The sequence below is a fragment of the Acromyrmex echinatior genome, chromosome 19 (genome assembly GCF_024713525.1).
Source record: "Acromyrmex echinatior isolate Ae372 chromosome 19, ASM2471352v2, whole genome shotgun sequence".
NCBI classification, from domain to species: domain Eukaryota; kingdom Metazoa; phylum Arthropoda; class Insecta; order Hymenoptera; family Formicidae; genus Acromyrmex; species Acromyrmex echinatior.
In genome coordinates, this window is record NC_141870.1 from 5,157,965 (window position 1) to 5,178,854 (window position 20,890).

At 33.6% G+C, this 20,890-nt stretch overlaps 1 protein-coding gene across 2 annotated transcripts in view; it reads left to right on the forward strand.

The window, feature by feature from the left end:
- The first annotated feature begins 5,463 nt into the window (after positions 1 to 5,463).
- The window catches only part of LOC105149046 (beta-1,4-glucuronyltransferase 1), an 80,510-nt gene continuing 65,083 nt past the window's right edge, over positions 5,464 to 20,890 (forward strand). Inside the window, exon 1 of one of the 2 annotated variants that reach the window (XM_087416079.1) lies at positions 5,464 to 6,310. In XM_087416079.1, coding sequence (XP_087272205.1) covers positions 6,206 to 6,310 — 105 coding nt within the window. In that variant the 5' untranslated portion in view covers positions 5,464 to 6,205. The remainder of the gene's footprint in view (positions 6,311 to 20,890) is intronic. The other variant, XM_011061182.2, reaches the window with a different exon arrangement.

A 20,890-nucleotide genomic window follows, 5' to 3' on the forward strand; every position in this document is an offset into this window, starting at 1 on the left:
AGAAAACTGTATTTTTTTTATACAAAAATGTAAAACTCTGAAGCAAAAATATTTAAAGGATAAATATGTTTCAATATCTTAAAATTAACATTCAAAACATTTATAATTGGAATAATGTACATGTTTAAAAACATATATTATTATATATATTATATATAAAACATATTTATCCTTTAAATATTTTTGCTTCAGAGTTTTACATTTTTGTATAAAAAAATACAGTTTTCTTATTTTGTTAATTATATTTAGTTATAACAATTTATATACAATTTGTTATAAATATCCAACTTTACAAATACTTTCTAAAGATGTCAAAATGTACGTAAGAACCGTTTAATTATTTTCATTTACTTGCAAAAGCGACGAAAATTAATGTATGTAATTTAAATTAAAAAAATTAAAAGCGTTATTTAGTATTAATTCATTATTTTAAATAACTACACTTCTGACTTATTTCTTATTTAATATTTTATATAAGTTTCCGGAAACTATTTTATATCTTTTATTTTAAACAAGTTTTTGCACCTGCTTTTTGCACATATTCCTACGATTTCATATTTTAAATAAGTTTCTGAACCTCTTATTTTCTTTTTTTTATTTTAAATAATTCGTATGTTATTTTATCGAGCCATGATCGGCGTTACAGTAGTGTCTTAAATTAATTTATTAACTGAAAAATTAAATAATGATTAACAAGATATTTAGTACTCTTAGCTAAAGCTGTATTCGGCACAAATTGTTTCATGATATTAGGAAAATTTGCATTTATCTTTATATAAAGAACATATATATAATATTTTATCAATCTTTATTGAAGTATGAATCATTAAAAAGAATTATGAAAATTGAGATATAATGTTGGAATATTAAAAATATCGAATAATTAGTAATTCGTTTAAAAGAATTATGCAAGTAATATAGAATTGTGCCCGAGATGCCACAAAGCAAAACGCGAAATGTACGGCGATATCCTTTTGTCAAAATCATATAAAATACTTGAATAATTGTACTAACCGTTCAATATTTTTCAAACGCCTAAATACGCTATAAATAGCACCCGGCGAAAAGCTCGGGGAGGGGAAGGGGGTCGCGAGGCGAAAGCGAAGGGGGGGCGCGGCGCGGTGGCCGATCGTCATCCTTTTCGCTCGACGACTTCGCAGCAAGACGGACGTGTGGCGTGAGGCGCTCGCGCATTAATCTACGAAAATTAGAGATTCACGAACGCGAACTGATAATTAATTACATAAGGATGCTCAAATAGTAATATTGCTCAAAACTAAGGTGTGTACCAGAGTTATATCTCAATCTTTATTACTCTCTTTGACGATTTACGTTCAAATAAAAATTAATAATATATATTCTTTAAGCAAAGATAAACGCAAACATTTTTTAAGTTATGAAACAATTTGAACTAAATATAATAATGGATATAAATAGAAATATCATATATTACACATTTACAGATATATTAATAAATATTTAAGGGCGATATTCATAGTTCTTTCTCACTCATTCCGTTCTTATTTCAAGACTGTTTTAAGTAATGTCTTACGATGTTAATACGGATCTCTGATTCGTGACTTCTTAAAATTATACTTAAGACGGTCTTGAATAAAAGCCCTGACTATGAATACCGGCCTAAAATATAGATGAGTTGTGTGCGTAACGAAATAAAACGAAATAAATCGTACCATAAAGCATCGTGTAATATTCATCGAAGAATATTAAAACGTAATGTATAGATTATTTTACTGATTTTGTAATAGGCGTTAACATTAGTATTTCGACAATTAGACGGTTGGCGCGTGACCTTCGGTTGGGGATGGTACGAGGTGGCACGGAACGGCGCGTCATGTTTACGCCTAGTTATCGCGCAGTTATTATTCCCTTACCGAAGCTCGTACAAACAACGTAGCCGTGTCGCGACTTTTTTTCACATTACTTTTTGAAATCTTTTTCGCGAGGAATGTCTAATACAATACGAAACGTTGTATTATACTTTATGAATAATTATTCATACTAGTAATCGTATTATGTGAATATTCATAAAATACAACATTTCGTATTATACCTAGCACTTTTTGCGATTATTATATGTTTCAAAAAGAAATGTGAAAAGGAACAGTATGCGACACGGCTACTTGTTTGTACGAACGGTATCACACGAGTCAGAGAAAAGCAACGTTGATATGAATACTCATGCAAAAAAGTCGCAATTCCTGCTTTCAATACAATTAATACAGTTTAATAATTTAATTAATTTTTGTTTTTGTGCATCTTTCGTTACGATCCGTTAAAAATTAACCGTAACTTTGGAACAATTAATAAAAGAAACATTTCTTCCTTTTATTAATCTCTAGCCTATTTTATAGATTCTAATCATATCTTACAGACATTATTTATGAATAAATAAAAGATTCAAATTTTTATCTGCTTTGACTTTTTCGCAATGATAACGAATTGCAGACGTGATATTCGTTTCTAAAAGTTAACCGATTGCAATAATAGCATAGTAATATAGCTATTTATTACATTTTTCAGATTATCTTCCCTCTCACGGGTATACCTTGACGTGGTGAGGGGGCTCAGAGGGGGGGCTACCCAGAGGATATTTTACACGAAGAGAATGATTTTTCTCAAATATCTAAAAATTTTCGGATATGTCTGAATGTATATATCTAGATAAATTTTTAGATATTGAGTAAAATCATTCTCTTCGTGTAAAAATCCAACGGGGAAGCTAACGTCGCCGATTGACTTGAAAATGAACGAATCGCAGCCGATTCGTCGCGTCGCGCGTTTCGCGAGTGCCGTTCTAGTTATTGGACTCAAGTTATAGTCCGCGCGCGATTAGTGTATTCGCGAGTGTTTTACGCGAGTGTCCTGTGCATATTCTGAGAGGAGGTGGAGGTCTTGGAGAAACATCGGGCACTGATGGAGCAACCTGGCGGTAAATATTATTTTTTATTTGTGTAATATTAACTTTTTTTCGCTAATTTTTAAATCTTTTTATGTGACTAATTTATGTGAATAATTTAAAAATGATTATTTTTAAATCATTGTTAAATAAAATGATTTAAATAATTCTATATTCTATAAAATAATTATATAAAGTATTAATTCTATATATATATATATATATAAAATAATTATACATTCTGTAAGGTAATTATATATTCTCTAAAATAATTATTGTATATATATTTTTTAAAGAAGATTTTAGCGGAAATAAATTTGTATAAAATTTTTAAGTAATTTTTAAATAACACTCTTTTTATATAATTTTTTTTATAATTTAGATTTTAGATAAAAGGAGCGTTACGAAAAATTTAGATAAAGTACTATATTTTTTCTAAAATAATTATATATATTCTCTAAAGGAAATTTTAGCAAAAATAAATTTGTATAAAATTCAAATATTTTAAAATTTTAAACAAATTTATTTTTACTAAGATCTTTAAAGAATATATCTAATTATTTTAGAATTATATATTTTAGAATTATTTTAGTATTATATATTTTATAAAAAGTGTATAATTATTTTAGATAATATTAGGTGTTGGAATTAATTCGTAGCGTTTTACAAGTGATGGGAAGTACTTTCATTAATGTATTTTTTAATGCTCATGTGAAATAAATAACATTCTTTCATTAAAAAACGCTACGAATTAATTCCAACACCTAATACATGATTGTTTTATATCTAAATAAATAATGGGTACAAAATTCAATGCTTACAAAAATTATATTTTCAAAATTGTATGATTGTTTTTCAGCAAACTGCATGCGTTCATATAGCAATTATTTTTTAAAGTAATGATTATTAGTTATTTTTTTACTCAGTTTTAATTTGGATTTTAATTTATTTGTTACAGATGTAATTTTTAAGTAATTCTCCTTTTACATAATTTAGATTAAAGGAGAGTTACTTAAAATTTAGATAAAATAATTATATATTTTTTCTAAAATAATTATATATATTCTCTAAAGATCTTAGCAAAAATAAATGTGTATAAAATTTAAATAATACTTTAAAATTTTATACAAATTTATTTTTACTAAGAAAATAATTGCTATATGAACACATGCAGTTTGTTGAAAAATAATCATACAATTATGAAAATATAATTTTTGTAAACATTAAATTTTGAACTCATTATTTAATTATAGATATAAGACAATTATGTATTATCTAAAATAAGTATACATTTTTTTATAAAATATATAATTCTAAAATAATTATATATGTTCTCTAAAGATCGTAGCAAAAATAGATTTGTATAAAATTTAAATAATACTTTAAAATTTTTATTTTAGATAATACATGATTGTTTTATATCTAATTAAATAATAGGTTCAAAATTCAATGCTTACAAAAATTATATTTTCGTAATTGTATGATTATTTTTCATGAATTATTTTTCATGAATTGTATGATTATTTTGCATGAACGCATGCACACTGCATTCTCTGCCATTTGCAACTTTTCACCGTGTGTGCGTTTTCTTATATGTATATTGGCAACTATTTTTATCAACATGAGGAAATAATATATATTAAAAAATTCTTGAAAACCAATATTCAGCGATTTTTAATAATTAATATCTTATAAAAATTATAAAATTTTAGAGGACTTTTCGATTCAGTTTATCAGTCCATTCTCCTGCTATGTGAGAATTTTATCGTAAATTATCAAACATCTTGTATATAATCTACTTATAAGACCTTGACTATATAGAGTTCGCATAATATTAAATAATCTAAAGCAGAGTTTGGATAATATTACATATGACAATTATTTCATTCAATATTGTAAAATTAATTTTCATTTCGAAAGAAAAGAAATATGTTCGAACATTCTAATTATTGTAAATATACAGATATATTCGTCTATATGAATAGAATTTCTTTACAGATTTTTTTATTTCTCTCTTAAAAATTTCAAATTTAACTTTTATATTTCTAAATGCGATGATTCGCTGTTTAGTCTAATATTGAATTGACTATAAATACTATAATAGTCAATAAAAATCAAAGTTGGCCTTTTACTTGAAGAATCTCGATAGCTGTCTTCTTCTCCATTCTCTTATCACGCTGAATCTCTATGTACAGGGCAAAATACTTTATCAAAGTATTTGAAATACAAAGTACAAAATATTGGCAATCTGAGTATTTCAATCACAAAATACAAAATATTTTCAATCTTTTGATTTTGAAACACAAGATATAAAATAGTTTCAAAATTTATATTTCACATACGAAATACTTTTTTAAAATATAAAATACAAAATATTTCAAAATTTTTTTGTTTTAAATATAAAGTATTTTTTTTTTAATATTTTACAAAATATGTCCAAAATTTGTATTTCAAATACAAAATGTTTTGTTTTTTTAATACAAAATACGCAATATTTTTAATTTTAAACACATTTTTTATTTTAAACACAAAATACTTTTTAATACAATATATTATACTTCCAAATTTTTTTTGCGTGCCCGGCACTTTCCCGACTAGTCACGACAGTTACATTTCGTTACATGCGTTTCGTTCTCTGCTAACCCTAATGTTTCTGAATGCAGTCAGTAAGTCTGTTCGCGTTGCTTCAAGAATTATTATCAAGGATCTTTTTTGGCATTTCAAATACAAAAATCATTGAAATTGTATTTGAAATACAAAATACATCGTATGACCTCCTTGAAATACAAAATACAAAATACATTTTGTATTGTATTTGAAATACTATTTGAAATACAATTTGTCAAATATTTTTCAAATATTGTATTTGAAATACAAGTATTTAAAATATCTAGTCCTATCTATATAGCAGACAACAAGAGAGCCGTAAGGGTTGATCGATCCACCGGTTGCGCGCGCGCTCGCCGCATGCGCGGAATCAACCCGCCGACATGCCGCGAGTCGCACGCACCCCCGAGCGAGAGAAAGAGAGAGCCGTTGCCGACCGATAACTCGCGAGGCCCAGGATCCGTAAATAAACGCACGAGTCTTACCTTTTTTCCCCTTGAATTTTCCGTGACGTGTCGCGCACGATAGGAAAGACCACGCGGGTGTGGCCGTGTGGGGGTACGTGCGTGCGATTGGGGTTGTGCGAGCGATCAGCTCACAGCAGCGCGCGACCATCGTGTGCGTGTCATCGCCCATCGTACGAACGTACTAAGTCGATGGTACCATCGACGGCGACAGCGGATGTACGGTGAGCGTCAACCCGGCTTGGCCGATTACGCCATCAGGCTGCCGCCACCAAGAAGGGAGGAAGTCTGTCTCGCGTGCCATCACACATCAATGGTTCAGGTGAGTGAATGATTCACTCTATGCGAGGGCAGAGAGTGCGCGATAGAGTTCGTCACTGTCTCTCCCAAAGAGACGACGAGATGACGACAATACGCGAGTGCGCGCCTACTGGGGGTCGCGTCGTGGGGGGTTCGTGCCATTCGTGGTCACACTGGTGGATCACTACTCGCTTTGCTTGTTGTGTTGTCGCTGTTGGCGGCGAGCATCAGCTGTGTCTGACGATGAGGGAACTGGGAGAGATGTCGCTACCCGAAACGAAACCGCCCTCACGTGGTGGTGGAAGTAGTTTCGATTTTACTCTTGCTTTCCATCGCTCTTTTATCTTTTTCCTCCCCTGTTTAATATAACGCCGTGGCATTGAGTTATCGATGACGTTGCCAAGGGATAGCGTCTATCATGCTGATTTTTAATTGATGTAATAAGTTTGTGCAATCCATAACGTTGGCAGTTACGCTATGTTGCTCTCATATTCATAATTTATGACATTGATATACCGCTTTCCTGCGCGCGTGGATATATACTACGTCCATGAGAAATGGATGCATGTATATGTGCGATGCGTTATTTGTATCCGCTGTCATCGATAGCGGCTGAGATATGCATCGATAGATTTACTTATGAGCTTTTATAGGAGATTTTATAGGAACTTTACCTATAAGTGTAAATCATATATTGATAAACGATAAAATGTTAAAATCTATATATTTCGCTTGGTAATTCTCTAGTACGACGTGTACAAATAGATTTTTTAATCAAATAAATGTGGAATGAAATAAAAATCTCAATAAATCTATAGCTGTATAAGCTTGTAATAAAATCGTATATACCAAATACCATTTGAAATTCTTTCAAATTGCGAGCAGCATTAATTGACGAATCGCTTCGTAATTCTTAATTCTCGTAATAAAATTACACACATACACGCACACGCAAATCGTCTCGTAATCGTATAGTTTCTACAGAGCGCCTAGTTTCTCACAATCGGAGGTCATGAAAATCACGCTGCGTTCAATATAGTTATCAATCCGCGATGACCCGGAGCAAGCGAAGGGAAGAGCAATTCCTTGAAGAAAGGAAGAGACTGGAAATGGAGTGCGCGGTTTAAATTCTATATAATCAGTTCCGGTTCTGTAATGGTCCTTTATGTAAATGGATAATGATTCTACAGCGCTTGGTTGGGTTCCTAGACGGCGAGTGTGTTGCTACTGCCGAAGGGCAGTTCATTAACTGCCAGACACTGGCTTCGATGAGAACTACAATTCGATGAAGAGAGGGAGAGAGAGAGGGGGGGGGGAAGGGGGTTGAGTAAGAGAGGCGAAGGGGTGCGCGCGGTGCTGCTTTGAAGTGGTAGGCGCCTCGCGGGCGTCCAGTGCGGAACAACGAGAATTATCTTCTATTTCTCTACGTTCGCTCTTCTCCCTCGGCATCCGTTTATGCCCATCCATCCCTTGACACGCGCGCATCTATACAAGAATACGCTCCGTTGATTGAGACGCTTTAGGCGAGGCAATAATCGTGCCGATTACCCCCCTGGCCCTATAAAAGCTATCTTAATGAATTGACGGCAGACGAGAAGTATTAATATATGTTGCTTTTGTATTCATTTCGTATTCAGCGATTTCACGATGTTCCGATGAAGAAGTTTTATATATTGCCAGGTTATATATTAAGTATATTATATATTAAGTATAAAGAAACGAAACAATTTGATCTAAATGATGAATATTGCAAGGAATCGATAGAAAGAGATGAGTATTGCCGAGTAAATAGTCATGTGTGTTGCTTGTCTAATCACAAATGATATGAACTTTGTCACAGTCTATATTAATCTCGCGATATGCGAGTAATTGAGAACAGTTCTATATAGTAACGATTGAGATTGTATTATTTGTGTCATGCTTCGTGAACGAACAATTACTTTAAAGCTACATCTCTCATTATTATAGTCGCAATTATTTCCACGCGAGAAATCTTTTTTCCTCTTATTTTCTCTGAGAGGCAATCTCTGTAAAATGCTGCTGATATTTTACACATTATTATCTCATTATAAGTTTCATACAGAAATTTATATAGATAAGTGGCTTAAGCTAAAAATGTCGATTAGTGCTTTTGTGCGTGATTGCCTGTAATCTACAAGCAAATTATGATGGTAGCAGCTTACCTAATTTCCTATTGAAATTCTCTTTAGCGGTGTAATCATCGTCCGCCTAACGCGTAAACATAGTTTCCCAAACACAAGCGATGATTTTATCCATATTTTACGCTTCCATAAGTCTGTATGTTACTGAATACCCATGTGGAATCGACGGCGGGTTTTTTTTCCTAATTGCGGATTCATCGCGCGTTAATTCATCCACTCTGCTACGTTGTCCCGTTAATTATCGGCTCGGCTCATCACTCCGCCTGGCAATTATTAACGAATAAATCTAATAATTAACAGCGTTTCATTAACGGCCACATCGATACCGACGATTATTTATGTAAACTATTATTATTTATGTTTTAATTGCAGCATATTTATTATTCTACATCAGATACATGAAGTCTTTTTGTGACGAATCAGTCGATGAGTTTGTAATGGTTTACGTTAATGATTTTTACACAAATACTAACAATAGGAGCGTTAAATTTGCCATGTTAAATGATAATAATTATTGTGCCCGCAAATATTAAGAGAGAGATAATTATTCGTTGTACAATATAATCATTCGTGATAATGAATCTAGGAATTTTCTGTGTTCTATGTATACACGAATACAAGTGCACATTCAGCAGAAGAGATTAAAAAGTTCAACATTTTTCACATTGTATTTTTTTTTAATATGTGGTGCAATTTCCCTCATCGGTTTCATCTTCTCATTCTGTTCGCCGATATCTGCGCCATAATTCTGCTTGATGTGCACTTTTGATAAAATATTCTGGCCATCTCAAAGCTTTTCGCGTATCTCTACAATGAATAATTACAACATGCGATAGGCAGACGATACTCAAAATTTTAAGAATCAATACAGAAAATAGAAAATATTTGTAATGTGCACAAAAAAAATAAATTGGGTACAAACCTACAACTTACTGCGCAAATTCAACATCTATAACTAAAAAGATTTGATGGTTCAACAAATCGCTAATGTTATTTAGCTATGAACTTTGTTATTTTAACATAGAAAATTGACTGTCTATATATTACGACTATAGGTTTGGTGAATCAGTGAAGTTTTCAGTTATAGTTTTTTTCCGGCAGTATATTTTTCACTAAATCAGTCATTTTGGCACAATAATTTTAGTCTCGCCGACGTAAATATTCAATTTTCAAATAATTGTCAAAAATGTCACAGTTCTGAAACAGAATCAATTTTTAAATGAGTATCGATCGTCAACGCGCGACTGATGGCCCGAGAAATGGATTTAGAATCGGTGGTTAGGCACCCTCAGAAACATAGTTGTATCATCGAACATTCGTAACCGATTTTTTGTTCGCGTTATGTTACGTCGTCGAATGAGCCGACGAAAATCAGCGTCTGTATAATCCGCCGGATGCTTGATTGGCCAGCCCGGAGCGAAAATATAGAGTACTCGACGTGGATATACCGACCTCGAAACGACCAATTTATTCGCGGTCGAGTTACCCTTCTGTGCCACTGCTCTCGTTGATAGTATCTCCTGCCAACGAGCAGCGTCCGAAATCGTTGGTTCGATCTGAACTATCGACCCCCACCGTGTATTTGGGATGCCCGATAGAGTTCTCTTTCTCCCGTCCACCCAATCTCTCGCTCTCTCGCTCGTCAACCTCGTAACTTGTTTGATTTCAATCATTTTCGAGTGTTTTCAATACATTTTCCAAGTGTTTTCGATGCGAGGCTCGCGAGAGCGCGACCAGGTATATTGTTTTATCGTTTCCGGCTATTTTCAATAGGCTCGGGGATGCGTGCCGGATATGCGAATCGAAAACGTTGCATTATAGTGTACGCCGAATACCGACGCCGTCCGTCTGAAGTTTCTCGGTGCTCTGGACGAAATATTTTTATTTGTATATTTTTTGTTTTTCGACGTCCACGTTTCCGTTTTGCACGCTTACACCGGAGAGGCCAGGCCCCCTGTTGTTTTTCACAGGATACACGGTGCTCGATTCTGTATGATGAAGTATGATCTTGGAATACACGCCGCATCGTGCTGGGTTTGATGAAGGGCTCTTATTAAAGGGCGAACACAGGCATATTTCCGCACTTCGATCGAATATAATATTTATAGATTTTGAAATAAGAGATACGCGAGAGAAGAATTTAATTTCACACACGAAAAATTCACAAAAAAATTTTTTTCTGTGTACGCATTGTTACATATATATCTGAGAGTATGAATTAATATAATCTAGGTCGTTCTCTCGGTATTATTTAATTTATTTTTCTCCCAGAGGTGTATGCAGCTGAATTTACTATTCTATTAAATACGAGTTTGCCAAACATTCTTTCTTTTTTGCTTAATCAAAATTTGATGTATTGTTCGGAAGAATGCGAAGTATATTATTTTAAATGAGTATATTTTTCTAAATTGATTTGAACTTATTTAGAGTTCTATTTTAACATTTACAAAGGCTAATATACTTTATTAAATTGCACCGCTAAATGTTTCCATATATATCGTACTTCACAAACATGAAAATTATATTTACAATTTACATTTCTAACAAATATAGATACGGATTTAACATTAAGAGTATTAAATATAATTCTTATCACATTAATATAAACTCCAATATGGTACAGATTTATCATCATGAATTTAAAATCATGGATTAAATTTATACTTTATATTAATGTTTATACATTAAGAAAAAATATATTAAATTTTAATAAATACTTATTTAAAATAATGCCAACTAAATATATTATTACTTAATAAATATTTACTCGATAAAAAAGTGATAGTTAAATTAAATTAATGGTTCTTGTACCAAATAAATCTCTCTCTCTCTCTCTCTCTCTCTCTCTCTCTCTCTCATATTTGATAAATATACTCTCTAAATCTGAATCAGTGCCAAGTATACCACTGGTAATCAGCGAATTAAATGTGAGATTCCTAACCTAACTAATTTTTATTATGTGATCTAACCAACCTTATTTTAGTGTTTAAATTCAATGAATTGGAAGATTGAAACTAACATGCAAATATCAATTTTAGTTATATAATGCTCAAATATTCTTTCTTTTTTTAGTTGAATTTCACTGATTATCAGTGCCAAGTATGCCATTGGATAATTAGTGACTATCCACTGATTCAGATTTAAAGAGTATGATACTATTCAAACATAGATTTATTAAAATAGTATATTTTTTCGATGTATCAACACAAGAATAATATAAATACAGCATGATGTCAAATTGACACTTATATTTTTTTGAGTTTAGGATTTTTTATTCGCTACACAGGGCACATACTCGCTCCCAGCTAAGTTTCTATGTTAATAATAGCGCTTCGCGCATGATACGCAATAGTTATTTGTCGGAACCACTCCGGGTGACGTGATTTACATATCTAAGAAAACTCGAAAAAGTAGTATAGGCTTGACTACCCATCGCGTTTTCGTGTTCGCGAATCGTTGAGGACTACCCTTTGCATCGCCACCGGCTGTCAGTGACACGTCTTAGAATCACAGCTTTAATTATCTCAACAATTATGCAAACACGTGCAACGACAGGAAAATTGAAGATGCGCTAATTATCGCGTAAAGACGCAAAAAGATGGGTTCACAAGCAAGACGCAAAAGGGAAAGAAGAAAAAGGGAAAGGGAAAGGGTAGTTGTTTAATTGCAGTGGTTTTGCTACTCGACGAGCATGACTCTCGTCTTTAACTCCTGCAGTTGCGATATACTTCTGCTTCCCTGTGACTTTGCCGTAAGTTACCCTTTTCAAGCAATCCCATCGAAAGTGACTAACTAGCTTTTGCACTCATATGCAGTCGGTAATTACGCGGGTAATGTTTCTGGATGACAGATTAAGAAGATTCCTTGATATTTTGCTGCGCTGTAGCAATGGTCTTAACTCTTTCAAACCTAATTTCAATGGAACTATGTTAAAAAAATTTTTATTTAATTCAATTCAAAGGTACTTTAATAAGTAATTTATACTAAAAAATTAATTCTTTTTCAAAATTTCAACTGTATTTTTTAACATGTACGTTATTATGTACATTTGGTCTTAGATAATGTCGATAGAACTAAATAAAACAACAGATATTGTTTTCAAATTTGATGTGCATTCGCAGGATCTGAAGGATCCCTTAGTAATTGGAGCCTTTAAAAATATCATCGATATTTTGATTGTGAATTTTGGCAGATAAATTAGAATCTGAAAAAAGATAAAATACAATCCGGTTTGAATGAATTACATTCTCTGTTACGGTACGTTTAATCGAGTTTAATTACATTCGTAATTATGAAATTGGCCGATCACAATTCCTCAGAAGAATGGAACGACTGTGGTTGGCCTGTTTCATAACTACGGATGTTGTTAAACTCGATTAAGGGTCGGTTTCACTAACGCCAGTTAACTTAATCGACCGTTAACTAACCAATCGCATTTGCTGTTTAGTAGAAGTGACTAATTATAGTTGACAGTTAATCCCGATTAGGGTTAATTGGGATTGATGAAACCGGTCCTAAGGGTGTCATATAAAAGTCTATGATGAGGTAGAAATCTGAGTTAAAAATGTGACAAGTGTACGGGAACTTTTTCCGATTTTTATATAATTCGGAATAATTTGTAACAAAAAATTAGCTTTGTTTCTCGAAAATCCTTATTGCTGACGGAAGAGTTAATTCATGTTACCAGTGGAGGATCAAATACGATATAGAATGAAATTAAAGAAATATTTTCACTCACGTTAGAACAATTTTTATTTAAAAAAAAATTTTAAGTACCCTTTAAAATATTGTATCTCATTTTCGTTATTATCCGTTGTTATCTATAAAATATCAGGCGAATTAAAAGAGAGCGATAAAAATTTAATCTGTGAAGTTACACATAAGAAATTCATTGCAGAGTGAATTTCTATCGATTCTCATTTTAATCCACTTATTTTCTATTGAAGATGAAGTAGAAATTTATTAACAGATAACGAAGTTTAGTGTACATTTTCATGAGCAAGCGCGCCGGAACTTTTAAGCGCCTAGAGACAGACTTAAGAACGAGAACAAATGAACGAGTATACACCGAAAGGGTGGTGCCAGAGTGATGGAGTGATATTTTTTTATCAAAGTCCGTTTAGCATAAAACGATTCAACGAAGTATCGAACGTCCTGCGCTGCCTTCCGTTCGACAGATACCGTTCTCGAGAGTTCGATAATACGCACGTTGGCCTATCGTCTCGGTCAGGGGAATAGGTGAGATTCGTTTATTATCGTGGACCACATCTCTCTCGAATGGCCCTTTTCAGCTGTTGTATCCGGTCGGGCGGTAAGAAAGGGAGATAGGGAGAGGAGAGGGACGAGTTTCAAAGAATTTCCAATTCTCAGCTTTTCAGTGGCGCCTTCGACGTTGGCGCCCGTGCACGAGATGGGTTAGCGTAATGAATGGTATTCAGTTTATTCTCTAGCTAAGTTACGTTGCATCGCTGTGGCGCGACGCGGCGCGTCCAGGCACTGAACCAGAAATAAAATGGGACTGCGGCGAAATTGAAAGGCGGAATTTAGTCTTTATCCGTTATATATATCTGCACGCGGAACTTCGTACACTCTCTCTTTTTCTCTTCCTTTCCTCCCATTTTACGTCGGCATTCGGCCTTTCTTTCATGCCATTCCGCAACGGCGTATTCCGATACGGAATAGAATTTATCGTATGTTTTTAGGAAGGCGAAATACGAAATACAAAATACGAAATAAAAACTGGCATGATGAAAAAAAAATGTATCGTTGGCAGAGAACGTGGATTAGCGTACTATGAGATAACAAATCAAGATTGATATCAGGCAAAATGAATGAAAACAATCTGTGAAAAAAGGATAGAAAAAAAAATTGTTCATGGTAGATAAACCCATCATTTGATAAATAACAATATAATACATGAATATTGGTGCAATGAAAAAAAGCTTACTGCGTGTAAAGATATATTTTTCAAAAATGAATAATAATAATAAGCAAGGATAAAAATATTTGAAATATCTAAAAAATGTAAATGTTGTTGAAATATAAAGAATCTAATTTATTAAAGTGAGAAAAGTCACAACAATAGAAAGGATTGTTGTAAAGAGATATTTTTGAGAGCTTTCCGATATTTTATATAGAAATACATTATACCGTGCAGTAATTATTTTTTCATTTATTACAGAAATGTTTATTTATTTATTTTCCCGTTATTTAGAGAAAGAAGAAAATTATTAAGAGATGAAAAATTATTAAATAAAGTCATGACAAAAGTATCCGCATGCCATTCCGCACAGTATATTGATTCTTTTATTCTTTTATTTTATTAATAACAAGTAAAATTGTATTTTCTCGTCAATCTAACGGGGAACGTGGATCTCCTATTCGAAAACTGCGAAATCACGCGTTAGTTCGTGGTTTTTAGACAGCGTCGTGCATAGAACATGCGTCCGTTATCGAAGCCGTCCGGATGGTATCCGGAACGTCAGGATACGAGAAAAAAAAATGCACGAGAGTTATTTCTGGTTTTCTCCTGGTGGTTGAGCGTGCGGAAATGCAACAACCACGCTGTGTGTGTAGTTGCGTTACAAAAATAATTTTGCACGCAGGATGCGAGCAGGCTGCGCGCCATCACGTACTGTGGAGCAGAATAAACAATCGGCAATTTCGTAATCTCCTGTCGCCAGCTGAATTATAGAACATTATTGATAATAAGCGTATAAATGTGGAGTTCCGGCGGTTATCGAGTCGGTTAATCGTTTTGCGTGAGATCAAGATTGTAAAGCTCCAAAATTATAATACTCCATCGGCTAAGTTAAACTTTGAAAGTACAATTGATTATATATTTTGGTAGATAAAATTTAAATCTGTAGAAAATAAGTAAAATACAATCTGACTTTTATGACGGAAATTCGTAAAACTCGTTAAAACTTTTACAAGAATTTTTTCAGATGTTTAAACAATCCGATACAATCTAAAAATCTGCACTGAAGCTCAAAGACCTCCAGGTTGTTGATAGAAGGTGCAAAAAATTTCATATAGCCAAGAATAGAAGATTAAGAGTGTTTGATATTTTAGGATACATTTTATTATCCTTTGATTTTACGGTTTAGAATTTCTGTAATTATGTTTTTAAATCACTGGAAATTAGAGAAGTCATGAAAAAATTGGGAAAATTGAAAACAATCAGAAAAATTAAGGAAAAGTAAGGGAATTTTGCAAAATTGTCTAGAAAATTAAAATTCTAAGCTTTAAAAAAGTTTAATATGCATAGAAATATCATACTTACGCAGCTTTGGAATACTATTACCAACTTAACAACTGAATGCAAGTAATGTCAGCAACATTAATAGTAATTTACATTGCTATGTTGAATTGTTCTTTGAACAAAATATTTGACGGTTTCTAAATATTAAGACGGAAATACAAAAAATTTTGATAAACAAAAATAAATGGCTAAAAATTAAAAAAACAGTGTTTTTAAAGGACATACATTACCACGCAAGATATTAGAAGCTAATAATATATAAATTTATTAATTTTAAAACAATTATGTATAAAATATGAGTATAAATTTCAAAATATTATTAAATATTATTAAATATTGAAAGCATTAAGGAAAATCATGAAATTTTGTCTTAAAATCAGGGCAAAGTTATAGAATTTTATGATGAGGAATTTATGGATGTGCAACCCTCCCTAGCAATACAATTCATCAACCCAATATATATCCTCATATATACGCCAATATTTAACCAATGTTTCGCCAATGAATTGCGCTACTCGGGTTGTAAAAGTCAAGAAATTAAAACACGGCTGCAGGACTTTAGTTCTTGAACGTCTAATTTCGATATTGGCTATGAGATTTTCATGGGAGTTCGATCTGAGTTTTATCCCTGCCCGAAGCGATCGCGAACGAGAGAACCACAGCCCAAGTACACAATTTGATAATGGGTTAGTTGTGTAATGTGCACACATTCGATGGTCGGTTCCAGTCGGTACACGCGCGCTACAACGCGGCAGACTGAATCAGTGATAACAACGTGTTCGCATAATCAATCATGCCGTGACTCCACCTTCTGTATACATCGGCATCATCGCCGCGCCTCCGTTAGAGTACTTCACATACCTACGTTAGTATCTACACCGCCGGGTTTTCGTGTATCGTGTAGAGAGACGTGTAGAGTTGTGCTTTAGCAAGCAGCTACCTGGGTGAGCACACGAGTTTCCATTGTGTTTGAATTACCATAGGAACTTCGTACGCGACCATTGACGGCGTGCGTTCCGCTCTTGGTTATTTGATCGCAATCGACACGTTCGATCTCTCGTAAGAACGCGGAGAATGTAGAATTATAGATGTAGGAACAGAAATAATTTCTTCATTCAGATCAAAGCCGAATCATCGGCGATACCGTTTTCTTTTATTTTTCTATTATAGCGCATCGCTATTATTTTGCTGCATCGTAAATGCAATTCTTTTTTTTTTTTATTTTTTCCCTACCTTCCTTTTTCTCTTTTTAGTTACATCGCTGTTTTCGAGCCTGTTACACATTTGCGTAAGTGCTCTTTGCTAACGGCCTCGGGAATGAATATCGACTAAACTGCGCGCGCCCTCGACAGTTGTGTTGTCCGATCAAGGTTGATCGGCTTCGGCGATGCAAAGCGCAGATCCACCTATCGATCTTCCTCTTTCAACTTCCTCTTTCACGTGGATCATAGTTGCTGTACCGCCGCAATCGCCGCGTATTTGCAAGCGACGTTCACACGAGCTTCCAATGCTTACCGTACAAGGCGCGGTATTTATCGGTGAACGATGCTACTTTGTGGTGGACTCGATTGACGAACGTTTGATGTTACTGTACGACGTCAATCGCTGACCGGATTTTGCAAGCAAGCATGATGAGATCAGAGAGAAATCATCTGTACTTTAACAGTTTGGAATTTAAAATCTTGCGAAGGAAAGAAGAAAAATATCATATATTCATTTTCAAATTGTACGCATATCATTCTAGAATCTTAATAAGTATCTCATAAATATAAATTTGAAACATTCTTCCGAAAATTTCGCTGGTTTAATTAAACTGTCTTAAATCTTTAAATATCAATTAATACAGAGACTGATGAGATGCAAGCATGATGAGAGAGATCATCTGTATTCAAGTAGTTTGAAATTGAAAATCTCGTGGACGAAGGAAAAATGTTAATAATGGTAATAGAAAGATCAATTTATCAGCAAATAATTAGGTCAAAATGTAAAGTGGTTTATTGGAGTGTCACTCAATTAGTTGAAATGTAATATACATATAGGAGATGTTTCGATTTTACTTAATTTTCCTCAGTCCATTAAAATAATTAATAAAAGATAACCTTTAAACGATATCCTCAACAGACAACATACATATAAAATAGTTCTTAATTTTAACGTAGTGAAAGCTTCATTCCAACATAATTAATGATGATTGTCAAATCAATGTACATTCTTCATTAAAATACAAATAGAGGTCCAATTGAGAAATTATTTTTCGAAAAAAATGTCATATAAGGTTTATCTGAAATAACGCCTACTAATCATATAGCTATTCTCAATAAAAAACTGAGTCGAAAAGTTCTCTATCATTTTACAATTTCACAATATTTTTTTTAGTTACGCAATAAGCAAAGTGTCTAAAATCGACGTATAAGACAACTTGAAGGTATCTTTAAGAGCTCTTTAAGAAACATCTTCAAAATGTTTCACAAAAACACTGAGAGATATCTTAAAACTGTCTTATACATTGATTTTATTCGATAATCTTTAGAAATTAATATCTCGTTAACTATTGCGAAAAATTGCAAAATGGAGAACTTTTCGATTTAATTTTTTATTAAGAATAACACTGTACGATTAGTGGAGACATTTCAGATACATCCTATATACTTTTTAAGTCCTGAATATATTCTAGAATTGTCATAAATATCTCATCAATTTATCATATGAATTGAAAACGTTCTCTTCTGAAAATTTCATTAGCTCAATTAAATTCCTCTTAATTTTTAATCGATCGATACAGGAACTGATTATACGAGGTCGCTCAGTTGGTACGTGATCTCACGCCGCGGTTCGTCTTTAATGGACTTTGAGAGAGTTTTTCCGAGCTCGAAAATATTAAATCCTCCCCTCCTCCCTCTTTATGCGGCGGTTGCGTCACACCGGTCGTGTCGTCGTCGGAGCAAAAGAGGATAAGACCTTCGAAGAAGGGGAAGTCGTGGAATCGAGACACTTCCGAATGCACATCCCAATGCATTCTGATATTACGTCTGCGACGCGCAAGAGAGCTCGAGCGCGCCAGCCCTCTCTTGCAATTGTAATGAGCGTCCGCTGTGCGCGACGTAGGGATTTGCTGGCAGTAATAGCATGCAAACATCCTTGCGGAGAGGGAACACGACGAAGGACATCCCGTCCCTCTTCTACCTCTTTTCTCGCAGCCGTGCGCGACGTCACGACGAGTTAATACATCCACCAGACACGGAGGACACCAGGATGGTAGTTGTCCTCTCGGGTGGACGTCGACGGCGGCAGGAATTTTCTCGCGTTTTACACAGACGTGCACGGATGCACACTCGGAGGTTTCCGCACTGGGTTGTAAAAATCCCTGCAACTGATGTTGCCTCTCAACGGCGACGCTTTCGTCCTTCCGCGGACACTGCGACGTGTGCAACGAAGGGCATCGAGCAGCGAGAAGGAACGCCTAGAAGTTTTATATCGTAATAACACGTGAAAACTTTTTAATAGTTTCGTATCTTATTATTCGTAATGTGCATATTAGGAAGTATTTACTATTTTATTTAACAGACATGCATGTACCCAAGCAGAACAAGTCATTATAGTATTAAAATGATGTCAAAATATCATTTACGATTCATTTTAATATCATTTTAACGTCATTTTGATGTTTCCATTATTTGTTCTGCTTGGGTATATTTATCATTTTGTTTCTATTTTATTTTTACTCACTTGCTTTTATATTTCTTGTATTATCGCTTCTACCCCACATTAGTCTTTGTTACGTTATTACTTAAATTTTATGTAATGTTTTTGTCCTGAGAAAAATAATGCTGGAGCAGAATAATCTTTCGTAAATATAGACACACATTTATGAAAAATCCTTCTATTTACAATTCACATTTGGAATATTCCAAGTATTATCATGTATTTTTCTTCGTGTATTGACTTACGTGATAACGACTGAAACCTTCGTCTTAACGTAGAGAATTTAACGTTGGTATCATATTGCCCTAATAAAAGTACACTGCAAGTTGTTTATTCTTACCTCATTGCATGACATTTCTGTAGGTTTTCGTGTACGTTGTAATGTTCCGCGTTTTTCTTTATATGCAAAACAAAGATGATTGCGCCGTCGAGGTACTCGTTCGCACTTTTTTTTTTTTCGCAATAATGATACGACAAGCAACGAAATGAAACGAAAACATGATGATGGAAAAATCGCGTTTGCCGAACAAATTATAAGAAAATAGTTATGACAAAGTTGGTTGGTTTACGTACCGCCGTGGTGTGTAATGGCGGTCTTTCTCGGCGCGCACTAAGAAAAATATAGTACGCCGGAATTCGCGAACTTCGGTTTCGCCGTTGCTTTAAACAATTTCGTCAGGCGCTTCCTTTTTCTGTATTTTTTTTCCAGCTGTACGTTTAATGGCTAGAGTTTATATATAACGTTGTCGTTTTCAAATATTATCCGTGAAAACGCGCCAAACGAGCGCAACTGTGTATGTTACTGCTTTGTGGGCGCGTTACAAACGAAAAGCTCGATAGCAAAATAAAACTACACAAGCCGATCGCCTAGTATTCAGGCAACGGTATTAAGCAATTAATTCTCATGTTAACATTTTGTTTTCTCAATACTGCAGCATCGCTGCGGTACTTATAATTGGATAATTTCACTTGCGCGGGAATTTTAAATTAAAACTGTCTGTGCAATTTATATTGAAAATTGAAACTATTTTACTCAATTACTGCATCAGATGTGTCTGCAGCATCGGAGGAGATCTGATTTTAAGTTTCTAATTGATTGATTAAAGAAGATAAAAAGGACTAAGTATTGTTAAATTTATTATATCAAATTATACCCAATTTGAATTGATTTTAATCACTTCTAAAAGTCGCCACTGCTTTTCTAATCAATATATCGTTAATTTAATTAAAACAGTGGCGTTTAACTCAGACGGTTAGATCAAAGGTATTATAGATATTTCAAATTTGATTTATTATTTATTAAAATGCATACGTTAATATGTTGTTTACTTTGAAACTAACCACAGAAACGGATTGATTTATATTTTGACATAGAAAAATAATAAAATATTATTTATGTTAACTCAAGGGATTGAATTATCATTGCTTTGATATTTAACAGTGAGACATTAAGCAATTATAATTTCTATATGTT